The sequence below is a fragment of the Physella acuta genome, unplaced genomic scaffold, assembly GCF_028476545.2.
Source record: "Physella acuta isolate Inbredline_101_S28 unplaced genomic scaffold, ASM2847654v3 ptg001188l, whole genome shotgun sequence".
In the NCBI taxonomy this organism is placed as follows: Eukaryota; Metazoa; Mollusca; class Gastropoda; family Physidae; genus Physella; species Physella acuta.
The window spans coordinates 335,001-354,686 of record NW_026732705.1 but is presented as its reverse complement, the minus strand read 5'-3'; the positions used below and the strand labels follow the sequence as shown (position 1 = coordinate 354,686).

Here is a 19,686-nt window from a genome sequence, read left to right as displayed (position 1 = left end):
CGGTGTATCCGATTGGTTTCAATTTAATTTTAAACAAAAGCTCGGCGTTGTGTGGGGTGTGTGGGGTGGGGGTGTGGGGGTAGGGGTAGGGGTTGAGGACCCCCTGCAAGGATCGTGTGGTGTCGAGCTAATGCCAGGTTGTCCAACATGATTTGTCTGGCAATTTTCTGCTGGTTGGGGATCATGGCCAGGATTTTTGACGCACTTGACATGAACACTTGGAGAGCCAATAAGTCATTGATTGTAAAGGTTTGGTTCGCAATTCTTGTCGCCTTTGATGTAATCTGAATCTGCAGTCGTGTTAAGCGCCGTGAATGTCTGGTCAGCCTGACCTTAGGCTAGTTAACACTGAGGTCAGCTTGACCTTAGGTTGTTTAACACTGCGGTCAGCTTGACCTTAGGTTAGTTAAACGCTGAGGTCAGCTTGACCTAAGAATAGTTAAACACTACAATATCTGGTCATATTGACCGGCCAGCTAGTTTAGTTAAGGTCATCTTGACATGTAAACTATTTTACCACTAGGTTAAACTTGACCTCCGGCTAGTTTTACCCTGCATCCATCTTAACTTTCTGGCGGTTTAACACCAGGTTTATCTTATCAGGCTAGTTCAACACTAAGTTAAACTTGACCAATGTCTGGTCATCTTGACCAGCAGTCTAGTTGAACTAAGTTAAACTTGACCTCAGACTAGTCCAGCATTTATCTATCGCTAAGATCTCTTTGTTCTGTTAAGTGAGGAGTCTTTCATCAAATGATGTCCCACGTTTAACCACAGCTGTTTACAATCCAAAATATCGTATTGTTTTTACTGGAAACTGTTTAAGTTATTAACTTATCAAACTATTTTTTTATAAAAACTTGTGCGTATTGAACCAATATACACTAGTAATATCATTCTGTCATTCGTCGACTAGACTAGAATAATTATTTTTTTGCAACTCTTACTCTGCCCCGAGTGTACCCTGTCTACTTAACGTATTTCTACTTGCAGTATAAGCATATGCTCGTATTTGTTTCACTTACATCTAATGACAGTTTAAACATTCGTAGGCGTATTCGCACTAACGGTCGGTTGAAAACGTCGCTCACAATTCTACAACAGATTATAACTTTAATTCAACACAGCACAACCTCTTAACAAGTCGACCCCAATTTTAATCATGCTTCAGTTTGTAGAATACTTGTTTTTTGGAGAGATCTTAAATCAATTAGGGTGGTTTTGTTTAGTTTTGTAAGACGTTAGTGCAGTTCCTGAACGCTCCACAATGTAATAATCCCTGATTGGTGCCTAAAGTTTAGATTGACGGTTAATAAACACAGGAATACTTGGAGCTACTCTCTTGACCATTTCGTACCAGCATTATTTCCTGACAAATCTCCATGTTAATCACATCACCCGATAAAACTAACGCCATCATAAAATTAACCACACCTCCATTCCTTGAGAAACCTCACCTTAAATATACTTCAATGACAATAAAGTGACAAAACAGTGAAAACCTTACCACCCTCACCTCACCCTGATAAAACCTTGTTAGTCAGTGAACTATTACACAAGCGAACTATTAGTCAATCGTTAACAATTAATTAAGTAAAATATTAGTTCAGTGAAATATTTGTCAAGTTCGAGTGAACTAGTAGTCGAGTGAACTAGTAGTCGAGTGACCTAGTAGTCGAGTGACCTAGTAGTCGAGTGACCCAGTAGTCGAGTGACCTATGTAAGCAAACGACCAAAAGAAAAATTACCCAAGCAGGATATTAATCAGGGAAGGAGGTGATCAACTTAATTATTATTAGTTACGTTTTTAAGGCAAGCTCGCCTTTGTGACCACTCCATTCCTCCTATTTATAAGTAGAACTTGCAAATATGGCTAGAAGATTTTATTTCAATATAACTAATTCTACCTTAAGACCACATACTATATTTAACTACATTTATAACATACAACCCGCTATGTAAAACTAAGACTTCCTAGCTTCCTAGCAGAGTTTCTTCCAGGCATCTCTTCGGGGGGGGGGGGGGGAGGGCGAAAATTTTTTACCGCCCCCCGAACGAAATGAAATTTATATAATTTATATAGAAAATATATACTTTTAACAGTGTCCGCCCCCCCCCCCCCGAAGAAAGTCTACCGCCCCCCCCCCCCCCGAAAATTTCAAGTGCCCCCCCCCCCCCCCCCCCCCCGGAGAAAAAAGTGGAAGAAACAGTGCTTCCTAGGTTTCAAAAAAATGATTCACGGATCATCCATAAAATGACTTCAGTGGTTTTAAGACAAAGCTCTATGTTACAAAATCCCTTACGATTGTTTAACTGTAATTGGGCACAAGTCCTTTAAACAAATCCCCAACACTTCGCCACACTGTGTTTACCCACACTTCCAACTTGTAACCCAACTTGTATAATTAAGATTCCAAAAGTTTTCAAACAACGACGGCCCCTATCTGCACAAAACACTTCACATTACGTCCTACAAGCAGAGGAAGGGGTAGACAATTCAAACAACACGAACCATTAGCTGCTGTTTTAGCCAGCGGTTGTCTGCCGCTCGCCTCAAGCTGACACTAATGTTCCTCAAGTGCTCACATCATTGCTATCAGCCATCTCTCTCTCTTCTGGCTAGTGCAGGTTGATTTGAGGATTTCATATCAGTGGGTCTAGGTGAGATAGAATAGGTTATAAAGCTAAATAGAAATTATAAGTATTCGAAATGGTTGGATGGAGACAGTTTGAGTGGAGTGACCTAGAATCTATGAAAAACGTACAGGTCATGTTAATTGTTATGAGGTGGGGGTGGTATTTTTAAAACCATTGCAGAAAACCCCCTTCCTCTCCCCCCCCCCCCCTTCCTCTCCTGTCAAACTGGCAGCTCCTATGCGTGACATCCTCACTATATAACCTTCCCCCCCATTACCCCTCCCAACTCCACCCCCCCCCACACCCCACCCCACCCCCGATCGTCGCCTCACATTTGAAATAAGTACCTGACAGCCTCACCACATAGTCTCTTCCCCCTCCACCCCGTCCCCTCTGTGAGTCAAACTTAACAAGTTATATACGCACGTGACACCTTCACTCTCTGACCTGTTACCCCCCTCTCCCCCCTCCCCCCCCCCTTCCCACCCTCTCAACTTCAAATTTATTTTTTACAGGAAATATTTTTTTAAGATTTTATCTTTCAAAAATGTAGCTACGTTTTTAAAAAAATGTATCATTTATTAGTTATTATTTTTTTGTAGGTTTCGCTTCCCTAAAATCCGAAAATACGATCTTCAGTTCGTGTTTTTATAAATTTTAAAAAAAACTTAGTACAGTTATATTTACACAGATTTCAACTGTTTTATGGCAATGTGCCATATTTACAAACATTAAAGAGATTCCCCTGTGATTTGAGCATCCACTTAGTTTTAAAGTGCCGTATGAAAGTGAATGCTCAAGTTTTTATTTTAGACACACAAAAAAAAAACGTATGTAAGTTCATATCATACAGAGGTTCTGATGTTTCTTTGAGGGGATCTCAAATCCCAATAATGAGAGGGGTTTAGCTTTATATAAGGATTCCTCCGACCTTCCTTCTAGAGCATGTCCGTCGAATAAAATGAATTTCGAATATTTTCTCTAGGCATTATAGCTGATGCTGAATGTTACATGGTATTTGCATCTCACTATAATCAGCAACACTTTGAACATATTATTTTGTTTTAATTGCTAGTTTATACTAACTCATAATGCGTTAATAGCTTGAACTTGCGGAGAAATAAATAATATCATAGACTACACCTACATATTTTGCGATCAAATGATCATTTTATGTTGAACTTTATTCCAGGGCTACTTTTATTATAAATGGATTCTATCTTTTTGATAGTTTAAAGTGAACTTTTCAAATGTTTACATTTTAACATTCTACTTTGTTTTTTTATATTCTCAGTTGATGCGGGTATTCACAATGTTCCAGTATGTTAGACGTGGTTGAAAGTTCAACTATACAATCCTGTCTCATTGACTTGATTTAACTTTATAAGACAATTACATGCGGGTTGTTGCTGAAACTTTTATTATAGAATAAACAAAGTTTAGACTGTTTTTAAAAGTTCCATGAACTTAAAAAAAATATTGTGATAAAAAAACTAAAGTGGTGAAGGATGGATTAGAACTCGGGTCGCTGTGCTAACAGACACCACCCAGCCCACACTGTCGAGCCACCTCCCTCGGTCATGTGCACGGCCAGGCACCTCAAGTCACGTGATACACAGGTGGCCCCATGTCTCACTTCTACTCCAAGTTCGTGTTCTCGATAAACGCCACCACCAAAATAGCCACCATCCCCAGCGCCAGCAGCACCACCACCACCATCACAGCCACCCCCATCGCGGTAGTAGCCGGCGTCCTAAGTGACTCCATGCGCAGGGAGGCGATGGACGTGGTCGTCGCTAAGATCATCTGCCTGCTCATCCTGACCATCCTCTCCGTGCTGTCCGGCCTGCTACCCCTCAGGCTGCTCATACACACCCCACACCTCTTCACCAGGGGCAGGAACTCGGTCGATTACTTCCTCTGTGGGTTGCGGCTCTTCTCTGGAGGTAAGGGAACTAGGAGCACACGCTGGGTTACCTCAGCACAAACTTACTTCATTCAACCATTCAATTCAATGTTCACGACTCAACTCACTTCATTCAACCATGCAATTCAATGTTCACGAATCAACTCACTTCATTCAACCATTCAATTCAATGTTCATTGAGATAAACCAATTCAACAGCTAATTATCTAGATAAACCCATTCAATTCGACTATTTATCTAGTTCAACTAATTAAATTAACTACTTACATACTTACACTTATTTAATTCATTTATTAGGCTTAGTGGTTAAACATTTTTGATTTAGTAAGCTAAACCCATTCAACTCACTAATTAAGCTCAATTATAACGAAAATACAAATTAGAATAAACCAAAACAATGCTTGCTAGTAATTGTTAACGAATAGTATTAGCAATTTTACATTACATACATCATCATCATATATTTTTCAGATACAAATATCAGTTGCGTCATCATTCTTGTTCTTTTTAATACCTTTGCAATTGTGCAATATTTAAATAGCGAAATATCACACACTAATACACTTTATATATATATATATATATATATATATATATATATATATATATATATATATATATATATATATAACACGATTCTTCTGTGTATCCACTAGAGCAATTCAAATAATAATTCAACTCTCTCCAACACAAACACAAGGCCGTATATTAGTTAACTACCTGAATCAAATGTAATTACTTTGATTCCATCCGACGTTTAATGAGCTCATTCAATCTGCAATGAATGTCTGCCCAGGTGATTAACGACGTTTCAAAGCCATCCCATAAACTATTACGTTAATTAGCGCCCCCTCCCCCGCCCATAATATTCCATCATATTAAAACTTGTTTTAATTTCTAAAGAAACAGCCGGAGGCTGAAATGAATTTTGTGTGTGTTTATATTCAAAGTAATTACCTCTGGGAAAGACAACAGTAAAATAAAAATTAGCTGAGTTACACATACACTAATTAGTCGTATAGATTTAATTGGATTTTAAACTTAAGAGAACGCCGGTATGTGTTTAAAGATTTACAGTTTGTGATGTTAAACGCCCTTAGCAGAATGCACTTTTCTTTAAGGAGAAGTTTAGACAAATATTGGCCGTAGGTTAGCGTAGGAAACAAAGAGTAGTATAAGTTATTTAGAAAACAAATGTTAGCTTAGGTTTTTCAGAAGGTAAATGGTACTTTGGGGTATTTAGAAAACAAATGGTAGTTGGAGGTATTTAGGAAACAATGGTAGTTAATAAACAGATGGTACATTCTTGTATTTAGAAAACAATTGATAGTTTGGGGCACTTACAAAACAAATGGTAGACTCATGTATTTAGAAAACATTTGATAGTTTGGGGCACTTACAAAACAAATGGTAGACTCATGTATTGTTAGAAAACAAATGATAGTTTGAGGTATTTAGAAAGGAAAGTTCAGTTTGAGAATGACAACGAAACTTTTAACTTAGTCACGAAACGCACTTTAAAAAAGTTTTGTAAAAAATAAGATTCAGGGGCAAACAAGTGTGACGGCGTTAGGGTGTGGGGGAAAGGGCATCAAGTAGACGCAGGGGGGAGGGGGTTGATGAATGGACATGAAAATTAAAACTCACGTCTGCGAACAAACTGTTTCCCGCCAACTGACAGCCAATTATAAACACAAACATTTCCAGGTGAGAGTTTAACGAGACAGGTAGAACTGACGGGGATTCTCGACTGCCAGTTGGGGGCAGTAACCCCCCCCCCACACCCCCCGCCAACCCCACCCCAGTCCGTCTCCCGTCCCCCACAAACAGGAATATAAACACTGACACGCGGCAAAGTTCGTTACAGCGCTGTCATTTTAATTTACATTTAAGGGGGAGATAAAAATAAAAACTGTAATAAAATAAAGGGAGACAAATCACTTAAGCTAAGGGAAGGAATCTTTACAAAAAATATTTAGGGGAAGGAATGTTTACAATAAAATAATGGGAGAAAAATCACTTAAACCCGAGAGAAGTATAAACAAATTTAGGGTTAAGACTCTTAACTAAAGATTTCCTTGTAGCGCATGAGGAAGAGGCAGTAGAGTACGTATGTTTTAATAAAGGAATGCTTTTAACTGTTAACAACTTTCTCTTCCTAGCCTAACTGGTATATGCTCAATATGTTAGGCTCCAATTGAGGTCAGATGACTCCGTGGGAAATAAATCATCTCCAGCGTAAATTAATGACTTATCGAGAACTTGATTAGAATAGAAGGGGTTGATGAAACAGCACGTCTCTCGTGGAATGTTTTAGCCCTAGTAAAGTTGTTCTTTGTAAACGTTGCGTAGTACGCCATTTGTACCCACTCCCAAAATAGTCCAGACAAGGTTCCAAGCCTATGTCAGAGGAGATATCAGGTGTGGTCTTAAGGTCAACATGGGTCAATCTCGCAGCAGGTATTTGAACCTGCGCCAGTCGGTGTTGTCAGAGAATAATAACAAGACGTGTTAACACACCTCAGGTTATACCCTACACCCCACACATACACCTCACACCCCCAATACACAGCCTCTGACATTTGTAGTCCTATCCGTTTGTTTTCTCAGAGCGCCGCTAACAACGTTAGAGTAACGCTTCCACCAAAGGCCTCAACACTAAGTTTTTTCGGTTTGTGTCCCCAGGAATTTATCTGGCAACTTGCTTCCTCCACCTGATTTAAGGTTGTTGTTTTTTGGTTTGGTCCCCAGGAATTTATCTGGCAACTTGCTTCCTCCACCTGATTTAAGGTTGTTGTTTTTTGGTTTGGTCCCCAGGAATTTATCTGGCAACTTGCTTCCTCCACCTGATTTAAGGTTGTTGTTTTTTGGTTTGGTCCCCAGGAATTTATCTGGCAACTTGCTTCCTCCACCTGATTTAAGGTTGTTGTTTTTTGGTTTGTGTCCCCAGGAATTTATCTGGCACATGCTTCCTTCACCTGATTTAAGGTTGTTGTTTTTTTGGTTTGGTCCCCAGGAATTTATCTGGCAACATGCTTCCTCCACCTGATTTAATGTTTTTTGGTTTGGTCCCCAGGAATTTATCTGGCAACTTGCTTCCTCCACCTGATTTAAGGTTGTTGTTTTTTGGTTTGTGTCCCCAGGAATTTATCTGGCACATGCTTCCTTCACCTGATTTAAGGTTGTTGTTTTTTTGGTTTGGTCCCCAGGAATTTATCTGGCAACATGCTTCCTCCACCTGATTTAATGTTTTTTGGTTTGGTCCCCAGGAATTTATCTGGCAACTTGCTTCCTCCACCTGATTTAAGGTTGTTGTTTTTTGGTTTGTGTCCCCAGGAATTTATCTGGCACATGCTTCCTTCACCTGATTTAAGGTTGTTGTTTTTTTGGTTTGGTCCCCAGGAATTTATCTGGCAACATGCTTCCTCCACCTGATTTAATGTTTTTTGGTTTGGTCCCCAGGAATTTATCTGGCAACTTGCTTCCTCCACCTGATTTAAGGTTGTTGTTTTTTGGTTTGTGTCCCCAGGAATTTATCTGGCACATGCTTCCTTCACCTGATTTAAGGTTGTTGTTTTTTTGGTTTGGTCCCCAGGAATTTATCTGGCAACATGCTTCCTCCACCTGATTTAATGTTTTTTGGTTTGGTCCCCAGGAATTTATCTGGCAACTTGCTTCCTCCACCTGATTTAAGGTTGTTGTTTTTTGGTTTGTGTCCCCAGGAATTTATCTGGCACATGCTTCCTTCACCTGATTTAAGGTTGTTGTTTTTTGGTTTGTGTCCCCAGGAATTTATCTGGCAACATGCTTCCTCCACCTGATTTAATGTTTTTTGGTTTGGTCCCCAGGAATTTATCTGGCAACATGCTTCCTTCACCTGATTTAAGGTTGTTGTTTTTTGGTTTGTGTCCCCAGGAATTTATCTGGCACATGCTTCCTTCACCTGATTTAAGGTTGTTGTTTTTTGGTTTGTGTCCCCAGGAATTTATCTGGCACATGCTTCCTTCACCTGATTTAAGGTTGTTGTTTTTTTGGTTTGTGTCCCCAGGAATTTATCTGGCAACATGCTTCCTCCACCTGATTTAATGTTTTTTGGTTTGGTCCCCAGGAATTTATCTGGCAACATGCTTCCTTCACCTGATTTAAGGTTGTTGTTTTTTGGTTTGTGTCCCCAGGAATTTATCTGGCACATGCTTCCTTCACCTGATTTAAGGTTGTTGTTTTTTTGGTTTGGTCCCCAGGAATTTATCTGGCAACTTGCTTCCTCCACCTGATGCCCGACACGCGGATCAAGATGGACGCCGTCATGAAGAACATGGGCTCCATGACGACCTACGCGGTGCCAGAGCTTCTGGTCATGTCAGGGTTCTACGCCGTGGTCTTTGTGGAGCAGATCATTCAGGTCAGTACTGACTGGTGTCCTGACTAAATTTAGTGTCAGGCTTTTTTGTGTTTCTTCTACATGAACAACTTGTAGCCTATATAGATCAGGTCAGTATTGACTGGTGTCCTGACTATATATAGTGTCAGACTTTTTTGTGTTTCTTCTATATGTCTAACAACCTGTACATAGATCAGGTCAGTATTGACTTGTATCCTGACTCTAAAGTCAGCCTTTTTGTATTTCTTCTACCCATCTAACAGCATGTATATAGATCTAGTACAAGTGATGACTTGTTATTATTTTAAAAAAAAACGATACAGTTTTTGTATTAGGTATCTTTTTATTTTATTTTTATTAAAAAACAAATAATATATTTAAATAATATTTTGTATTGTTTTAAAAGCTGTGACTGCAAAAATATAACATAGTTTGGTATAAAAGTATTTTTAAAACTATTTCTACTTATAGCACATCTATTATAAATGTGAAGTATATTTTAAAACTAATAATTACAACGCTAATGAATATTCTAAAAAATCAGTTTTAAAAAAAAATTCGCTATAATTTTAATTCGACTTTTACTCTCATTTTATCTTTACGAATGAGGCGGTAAAACTTTCACGTCATTAAATTAAGCAATCAGCAATTATAGACGTCCGAATTTGATATTTTATGGCCAGTTGGCCGGAGACGTTAAGACCAGGACGTTGATAGATAAAAGTCAGGGGTAGACCAGGACTAGATTAAACATTTTTATTTATCGTAAAATTTACCCTTTTTTTTTCTCTTAATTCTAGATACTGTTAATCACGAGGTGATACACAATTTTACGATAATTTTACAGGGAAATGAAAGTGTCCAGAATTCAGGCAGAATTTAATTGATTTAAAAAAATTCTTCTTAAATATCGTCTCTTATCTTTGGATTTAAGTAAATCTAGTGAAGATCAACCACGACTTCTTGAAGCTCCCCATTTATTTTTATCTCAGCGTAAATTAAAGACAGGTTTCACCTGTCGCCTTCCATTCACAGGTAACAGGTAGATTATTTGTTGATCAGCTCATTAAAAGGCTCGATATAACCCACAATGAAACCTGAAATTATTTACCAGCGGTTACCTTTTTTTTTCATTACTTGATCTTCTACGGCAGATAATTCCGACTTCTTTTTAGAGTTACCCCGAAGTTTAAGCAAAATGTAAACAAACAATTCTAAAAACTTGGCTCGGAACTACGCTAGGGTAAATGACGTGGGTTTTACGTTTTGTCGTGGTTAAGCTTTAAAAAAATGAATATTTTTTTTTGTGGGGGAACTGTTTTAGTTGAAGGGCTGATCGTATTGCGATGGTAGTCTAGTATCAGTGTTTTTACTGGGGTTTGATCATAGCGGGGCCGTAGTTTATTCAAGGCCGTAGTTTAGACCAGGGCCATAGTTTAGACCCGGGCCATAGTTTAGATCAGGGCCATAGTTTAGACCAGGGCCATAGTTTAGACTATCAGGGCCATAGTTTAGACCAGGGCCATAGTTTAGACCAGGGCAATAGTATAGACCAGGGCCATAGTTTAGACCAGGGCCATAGTATAGACCAGGGCCATAGCTTAGACCAGGGCCATAGTTTAGACCGGGGCCATATTTTAGACCAGGGCCATAGTATAGACCAGGGCCATAGTTTAGACCAGGGCCATAGTTTAGACCAGGGCCATAGTTTAGACCAGGGCCATAGTTTAGACCAGGGCCATAGTTTAGACCAGGGCCATAGTATAGACCAGGGCCATAGTATAGACCAGGGCCATAGTATAGAACAGGGCCATAGTTTAGACCATACCATAGCTTAGACCAGGGCCATAGTTTAGACCAGGGCCATAGTTTAGACCAGGGCCATAGTTTAGACCAGGGCCATAGTTTAGACCAGGGCCATAGTATAGACCAGGGCCATAGTATAGACCAGGGCCATAGTATAGAACAGGGCCATAGTTTAGACCAGGGCCATAGTATAGACCAGGGCCATAGTATAGACCAGGGCCATAGTTTAGACCAGGGCCATAGTTTAGACCAGGGCCATAGTATAGACCAGGGCCATAGTATAGACCAGGGCCATAGTAAAGAACAGGGCCATAGTTTAGACCAGGGCCATAGTATAGACCAGGGCCATAGTATAGACCAGGGCCATAGTAAAGAACAGGGCCATAGTTTAGACCAGGGCCATAGTATAGACCAGGGCCATAGTTTAGACCAGGGCCATAGTTTGGACCAAGGCAATACAATGTACCAGGGCCATAGTTTAGACCAGGGCCATAGTATAGACCAGGGCCATAGTATAGACCAGGGCCATAGTATAGACCAGGGCCATAGTATAGAACAGGGCCATAGTTTAGACCAGGGCCATAGTATAGACCAGGGCCATAGTATAGACCAGGGCCATAGTTTAGAACAGGGCCATAGTTTAGACCAGGGCCATAGTATAGACCAGGGCCATAGTATAGACCAGGGCCATAGTAAAGAACAGGGCCATAGTTTAGACCAGGGCCATAGTATAGACCAGGGCCATAGTTTAGACCAGGGCCATAGTTTGGACCAAGGCAATACAATGTACCAGGGCCATAGTTTAGACCAGGGCCAGAGTTTAGACCAGGGCCATAGTTTAGACCGGGCCATAGTTTAGACCAGGGGACGTAGTTTAATTTAGGACCGTATTTTAGACTATCAGGGCCTAAGTTTGTATCATGATGATTACCTATAGCCCACAGGCCCGGCTTTAAAACCCGTTTGAACACATTGGCCTAACTCAATCATTATGATTCATGTTACGGTTATTACAAGAATAGCTAAAACATTTGGAAATAAAATTAAATCTTAAATTTTGTGTTGCAACGTTTTAACACTAAACGTCCATTACAATTATCTTGTTGAAACTATTGTTTCGCTAATGAACAACGCCAAAAAATGGCTCTCTTAATCGATCGTTCCTGGCTATAAATTATTTTCTTCGAATATAATAATTTAAAAATAACCAGCGCAATCGATTGGTTGCAAAGTTTTGATGGAAACCACATGACCAGGTAATAAACCAATCATAGCCAAGCACGTGACCGGATCGTTGCCAGGTAAACTTGAAGTGTTGGCCATACAAGCCATATCCAGCTGTGCCATACAAGCCATATCCAGGTGTGTTGGCCATACAAGCCATATCTAGGTGTGTTGGCCATACAAGCCATATCCAGGTGTGTTGGCCATACAAGCCATATCCAGGTGTGTTGGCCATACAAGCCATATCTAGGTGTGTTGGCCATACAAGCCATATCCAGGTGTGTTGGCCATACAAGCCATATCCATGTGTGTTGGCCATACAAGCCATATCCAGGTGTGTTGGCCATACAAGCCATATCCAGGTGTGTTGGCCATACAAGCCATATCCATGTGTGTTGGCCATACAAGCCATATCTAGGTGTGTTGGCCATACAAGCGATATCCAGGTGTGTTGGCGATACAAGCCATATCTAGGTGTGTTGGCCATACAAGCCATATCCAGGTGTGTTGGCCATACAAGCCATATCTAGGTGTGTTGGCCATACAAGCCATATCTATGTGTGTTGGCCATACAAGCCATATCCAGGTGTGTTGGCCATACAAGCCATATCTAGGTGTGTTGGCCATACAAGCCATATCCAGGTGTGTTGGCCATACAAGCCATATCTAGGTGTGTTGGCCATACAAGCCATATAAGCTCCAATCTTGTGGCCATATCCATGGTGCGTTAGCCGATAACGATAATCCATTTAAACATTACTCTAGTCTATTAGTTCATATACAATCACCCATAACCTAAACTTATATATGAAGCCTATCCTGTACAAAGTCCTTTATTGTTTGTTTGTTTTTTTTTGGGGGGGGGGTGTTGCGCTTTAATATTGAAAATCTGTATAAAAATAATTCACTAACACTACGATACTCAGGCAGTGATTTTGTCACAATGAAAAGTACATAATCACAATTATCTTCTCCCTGCAATGTTTAATAGCACAAGGCAGAAGATTACACTACGGTGAATTGAGTAAATTGCTAATGAAAATCTTGGCATTTGCCCCCACCCACCGTACGGCGGTCTGTGACGTGTTGTCACCGTGACGTCACTGCTCCTGAGACCAGGGTCCTGACACGGTTGTAAGACAAAGTACAGGACATGCTATACCACAAGGTCCTGACACGGTTGTAGGACAAACTACAGGACATGCTATACCACAAGGTCCTGGGTCGAACAGGCATTGCACAATGCTCCACGCTGTTGTATATAATCTGTTATTTTATTGTACGAGGTTGGCAATCATAATTACAATAGTTATAGGTTATTATTTTGATTACCCCAATTATAAATATATACATATATATGTACATATATATATATGTATATATATATATATATATATATATATATATATATATATATATATATATATATATATATATATATATAATTTATTTATTTATTTATATGCACACACTAAATTGTGTGTCCGTTTGTATGTGTGTATGTATGTATATATGTGGTGTAGCGACAGAGAGATATTTGGTTTTAAAACCGAGATGAGCAACTGCGTTCAAGAAAGAGATCCGTGCTTTATCTCCCTTTTTTTCCTTACCTCCCTTGTGTGGAGACCCCGAGATTGCCTTTATCACCAGGTCCTTGAGCCTATCGAGACGGACAGATGGGAGCTTCGAGGGTCCGGCAATGACGCCCAGCGTTCCTAAGCAATTTTATCTTCCCTTGTTACACGGGTCCCTTTCTTGGGGGGGGGGGGGGCTGCAGTCTTGGAAGTGTAAATCTACACGCCCCCCCCCCCCTTTGGTGAGGCTGTATTCTTGAGGTGTAAATCTACACGGGTCCCTTTCTGTGATGACGCAGTCTTTGGGGTGTGTAAATCTACACGCCGCCCTTCCCCCTCTTTGGGCGTTTCTGCAGTCTTGGGGGTGTTAATCACGTAACCCTTATGTGGGGCGATATATGATAACAACAATGAACTAAGCACATGTTGGGGGTGGGGTTAAGAAATTATGAAATCTCGCGGAGTTGTTGATGACGTGTGCGTGGGTGTGTGGTTCGATAATCTGGAGGTTAATCCATGTCTGGCTCGCCAGTTTGTTTAAGAGCTGCACGTTTATGCTGACGACAAGGGACGCAAATCTCTTTTGTTTACCCGATAACGAGTTGTCGTCCTTAGATTTTAGCTTGATTACCAGAAACGGCATGATTGTAATCGTCATTAAAATAATTAAATTACGTTGATTATTTAGGAATCTTATTTTAACCCAAGGTCTTATCTGCAGATATAATCAAACGTTATCTGCAGATACAATCAAACGTTATCTGCAGATACAATCAAACGTTATCTGCAGATACAATCAAACTCTATCTGTGATGAGCACAATAGATGAAAGTCTCGCTTCTGGCGCTGATTGTCAGAACGAGGCCAGAGGTCTGTGATTGGCTGCAGGGCTGTCTGCGACTCACCTGTTGCCGTAGCTGAGTGGCTGCTTTCATCTCGGCGCCGTGTGAGTGTAGCAGCTTACGTCTGCTGGAGTTATAGAACCTGGCACCTGAGCTCTCTGTGGCCTAAAGCAGACTCTTTGATAGCAGGCAGAAAACTCTTTGGTGGCAGGCAGAAAACAGACTCTTTGATAGCAGGCAGAAAACAGACTCTTTGATAGCAGGCAGAAAACTCTTTGGTGGCAGGCAGAAAACAGACTCTTTGGTAGCAGGCAGAAAACAGATTCTTTGATAGCACAGAAAACAGACTCTTTGATAAAAGGTAGAAAACAGACTCTTTGATAAAAGGTAGAAAACAGACTATTTGATAAAATGCAGGAAACAGACCCTTTGATAAAAAGCAGAAAACAGACTATTTGATAAAAGACAGAAAATAGACTCTTTAACAACAGGCAGAAAACAGACTCTTTGTTAACACGTAGAAAACAGACTCTGATAACAGGCAGAAAATAGACTCTTAAAAAGTAGGCAGAAAACAGACTTTTAAAGTCAGACAAAGCACCAACCATTTTATGGCAGGTTTAAATTAGAATCTTTTATAGCAAAAAAAAAACAAGATTCCTTAATATGGAGGAAGAAAACAGATTTTTTTAAAAATAGGCAGAAAAAAAGAATATTAAAAAGCAGACAGAAAACAATGCATATCATAGCATGCAGAAGACATTTAAAAGACAGACACTTTAACAGCAGACAGAATTCGTTCAAAAGCCAGCAGCAACTGATCCGTTAATTGCTAACAGAAAACATCCCTAAATAGACATTTTCATCGATTTATTGTAAAAGGCGAATAAGCTAAGATTTAGAATGATTCTTCTTTCTAAAAGCACTTAGCCATTCAAGTTACTTAATTACAGACATATATATATATATATATATATATATATATATATATATATATATATATATATATATATATATATATATATATATATATATATATATATATGTATTTGTATGTGTGTATATATCTATAAATAAATGTCTGTATACATACACATATTTTGCGGGTGGACGTGTATTTCAAATTAATAATTGATCTACTTACCTTATCACATGACGTCACTTGTACCTGTACTTAGAACGAGTCCCGTGTACACCTGAAGACTCCCCGTGACGACCAGACCTGCCCCGCCCCCATGCTGGAGCTCTGCTAATGGGCGTCCATTGTGGCACCGTCCTGTGAATAATTTACGGGTCCTCTACAGCCTCCCCCTCCCCTCACTATGGTCCAGGGTCTGCTATGTTCTGGTTGTGATTACTGCCCAGCTTCTTCAAGATTTCTTTTAATTAGTTCTAGGTTGATAAGCCTTTTTAAGATTTTATTTGATTAGCGATGGTTCAAGTAAATTAGTGTAACAATGGTGGGTTTTTTAATATGGCCTTAACTTGAACTAATACCCGAATGATAATTAGTTTGGAAAGTAAAAGAATGTTGTTAAAAAGGGTTGAGATAAAACACAACCCAGTCGATGACCTTGTTTGTCTGGTACAGTGGTGGTAAAGGGAAGGTAGTGGTCAGTCGATGACCTTGTTTCTTATGGCTGGTACAGTGGTGGTAAAGGGAAGGTAGTGGTCAGTCGATGACCTTGTTTAGCTGGGACGGTGGGAAGGTCGTGGTTTTCTAATACACTCGCCGTTCGTTCAAAAATGAAATACAGAAAAAACGTTTCAACAACAAGCTTTTATGTAATAATGCACTAAAAATGAGAAAAATAAATGATTTTCTTTAAATATACAATAATACACTACTGTTTAAATAACTATAAAGAAAAACGTGGGTCGCTATATTATCAATGGGATACCTTTACAAATATTTAAGACAAAGCTTTCACTCTACATTACTGTGTAACCCCCCCCCCTTTACACACAAAATAAAGTACACAGCGACGTCACTTATGTTTCAACAGCATCCCCCTGTCTTGATAGACCCAATGACCTCCCATTGTATAGAAAAATCCTGCAGCCACCATAACACGGCAACAAAGCCACATTAGCACACATCTACACAGCTATACACAGCCCCATTTAACTATTCAAACTTTATTTCTAAAGAAACACTTGTGATCATAAAACATTAACAGTTTTTGTTCGATGCTTTCGGCTGATTGATTTTATCGGCTGCGAGAGGATCGAGTCGAATCGATTTTTGATTAGGCACCGCGCGAATTAAAATTTAATAGATAAACTTGAAGAAAAGACGAGTTCAATCAAGCTTATATTTAAACTGCTTTTAAACGTAAAAAATTCATATGACGTCAGTACAAATAGTATTCGGAGTGATCTCCTCCTTTTTACTCTCCGTGTTGTGGAGTTTAAAATTGGCTTGACCTGAGCTTTATTTAAACCACCAATCAAATTCGGCTCGTAGAATCTCCACTACGCCAGCTATTTATAGAAACAAACAAAAACTAGTTCATAGAGGTTGTCAGGTTACGGGCTTCAAACAAAGGGGAATTTTATTTTCCCGTTTTTTTTTCTTGTTTTTGTCCCTGTCGAGAGAAATATTATTTGATCTAGTAGAATCGATGGGAATGTTCTAGAAATGTTGAATCTGTCAACGGGTAACAATAGACAGTTTAATCCTTCCCCCCCCCCCCCCACCTCCACCACCCAGCGGAGTCTTGTCACGTGATAAGGCAAGCTGTGTCTTTAAACGCTTAGGTCGTCTGCTGAGTTTATTTAACGGTATTTTAATAAAACACCTTAAGGAACGTATCTTTAGTAAAAATAAATATTTAATGAGCTTTATTTAAAGATGGTATTGAAACATTCTTTACTCAAAGATATATTTAAAGGACAATTTCTTTGATGAAAAATATTTTTAAAGAAAGATATTTTAAATATATTTTCACTAACCTATTTTTTTTATACTGAAAATACATCTACGGAAACATGTTTACTAAAGGATACTTTAAGTAAAATATTTTTATAATTTTTTTTTTTCTGGAAGATAATTTTAATTAAAGATTTTTTATTTCGAATTTTCTTTATATAAGAGACTATAACTTAATATTTTCCTTTTGGGAACACGTACAAAAGAAGAACCGGCTTGCAATAAAAGGCGTAGTTTCCAGTTAACCGGAAGCCGTGACTCGGCTAAAGCAGCTTGACTCTTGAAATCTGTAGCGCTGATAAAAAAAAATCTTAATTCTAACCTAAACCCTAATCTCTCGCGGTTGAGTACCCGTGGATTATCAGTAAGGTCTCGGCGATCAAGACAAGCATCTATAGGGCTTGTAAGTAGGTCACAACTTCTCGTTCACGTACTTGCCAGCTAGTAGATTTCGAGACCGTAGACTTACAAGCCCTTTAGCTAGTGTGTTGTCCACTTGCCCCAGACAATCATCAGTGTGGTCAGCGTGCCCCGACCATCCATGTTGTCCACTTGCCCCAATCATCCATGTTGTCCGCTTGCCCCAATCATCCATGTTGTCCACTTGCCCCAGACAATCATCAGTGTGGTCAGCTTGCCCCAACCATCCATGTTGTCTACTTGCCCCAACCATCCATGTTGTCCACTTGCCCCGACCATCCATGTTGTCCACTTGCCCCAACCATCCATGTTGTCCACTTGCCCCAACCATCCATGTTGTCTACTTGCCCCGACCATCCATGTTGTTCACTTGCCCCAACCATCCATGTTGTCCACTTGCCCTGACCATCCATGTTGTCCACTTGCCCCAACCATCCATGTTGTCCACTTGCCCCAGACAATCATCAGTGTGGTCAGCTTGCCCCAACCATCCATGTTGTCCACTTGCCCCAACCATCCATGTTGTCCACTTGCCCCAACCATCTATGTTGTCCACTTGCCCTGACCATCCATGTTGTCCACTTGCCCCAACCATCCATGTTGTCCACTTGCCCCAGACAATCATCAGTGTGGTCAGCTTGCCCCAACCATCCATGTTGTCCACTTGCCCCAACCATCCATGTTGTCCACTTGCCCCAACCATCCATGTTGTCCACTTGCCCCAACCATCCATGATGTCTACTTGCCCCAACCATCCATGTTGTCTACTTGCCCCAGACAATCATCAGTGTGGTCAGCTTGCCCCAACCATCCATGTTGTCCACTTGCCCCAACCATCCATGTTGTCCACTTGCCCCAGACAATCATCAGTGTGGTCAGCTTGCCCCAACCATCCATGTTGTCCACTTGCCCCAACCATCCATGTTGTCCACTTGCCCCAACCATCCATGTTGTCCACTTGCCCCAACCATCCATGTTGTCTACTTGCCCCAACCATCCATGTTGTCTACTTGCCCCGACCATCCATGTTGTCCACTTGCCCCAACCATCCATGTTGTCCACTTGCCCCAACCATCCATGTTGTCTACTTGCCCCAACCATCCATGTTGTCCACTTGCCCCAACCATCCATGTTGTCCACTTGCCCCAGACAATCATCAGTGTGGTCAGCTTGCCCCAACCATCCATGTTGTCCACTTGCCCCAACCATCCATGTTGTCCACTTGCCCCAACCATCCATGTTGTCCACTTGCCCCGACCATCCATGTTGTCCACTTGCCCCAACCATCCATGTTGTCCACTTGCCCCAACCATCCATGTTGTCCACTTGCCCCAACCATCCATGTTGTCCACTTGCCCCAGACAATCATCAGTGTGGTCAGCTTGCCCCAACCATCCATGTTGTCAACTTGCCCCAACCATCCATGTTGTCCACTTGCCCCATCCATCCATGTTGTCCACTTGCCCCAACCATCCATGTTGTCCACTTGCCCCAGACAATCATCCTGATATTCAGTGTTTCTTCCAGAATTTTTTATCCGAGGGGCACTTAAAATTTCCGGGGGGGACGGACACTGTTTAAAAGAATGTATTTTCTACATAAATTGCTGATATTGGAACATTTGGTTTTAGCTGTCATTAGGATATGGTCACAAAAACCAGTGTTTACCATGATTGAAAATGCATATTTCAAATAAAAGATTGTATTTATGATACATTTTTATTCGATTTTTTTAAAATACATTTTTTAAATACACCAAAATGTGTTTCTTCTATTAATTCAAACTAACAGAATTTGTAAACTGATTAATTAAGTTTTTGTTTTAATTAAGACGTTTTAATTAGGTCTTAATTAGGCTCAAAAAATAATAATTAATCTTGACAGTTACACGTAGGTCCTAAGCTGCCAGAAATTTAATCAGTTGTCCTCATTCGTCAGTTGTC

At 40.2% G+C, this 19,686-nt stretch overlaps 1 protein-coding gene across 1 annotated transcript in view; it reads left to right on the top strand.

The window, feature by feature from the left end:
- The first annotated feature begins 4,027 nt into the window (after positions 1 to 4,027).
- Positions 4,028 to 19,686, top strand: part of LOC131956939 (uncharacterized) — a 23,725-nt gene continuing 8,066 nt past the window's right edge. The window contains exons 1-2 of the mRNA XM_059321577.1: positions 4,028 to 4,583; positions 8,806 to 8,966. Of these exons, the coding sequence (XP_059177560.1) occupies positions 4,265 to 4,583; positions 8,806 to 8,966 (480 nt within the window). The 5' untranslated portion in view covers positions 4,028 to 4,264. The remainder of the gene's footprint in view (positions 4,584 to 8,805; positions 8,967 to 19,686) is intronic.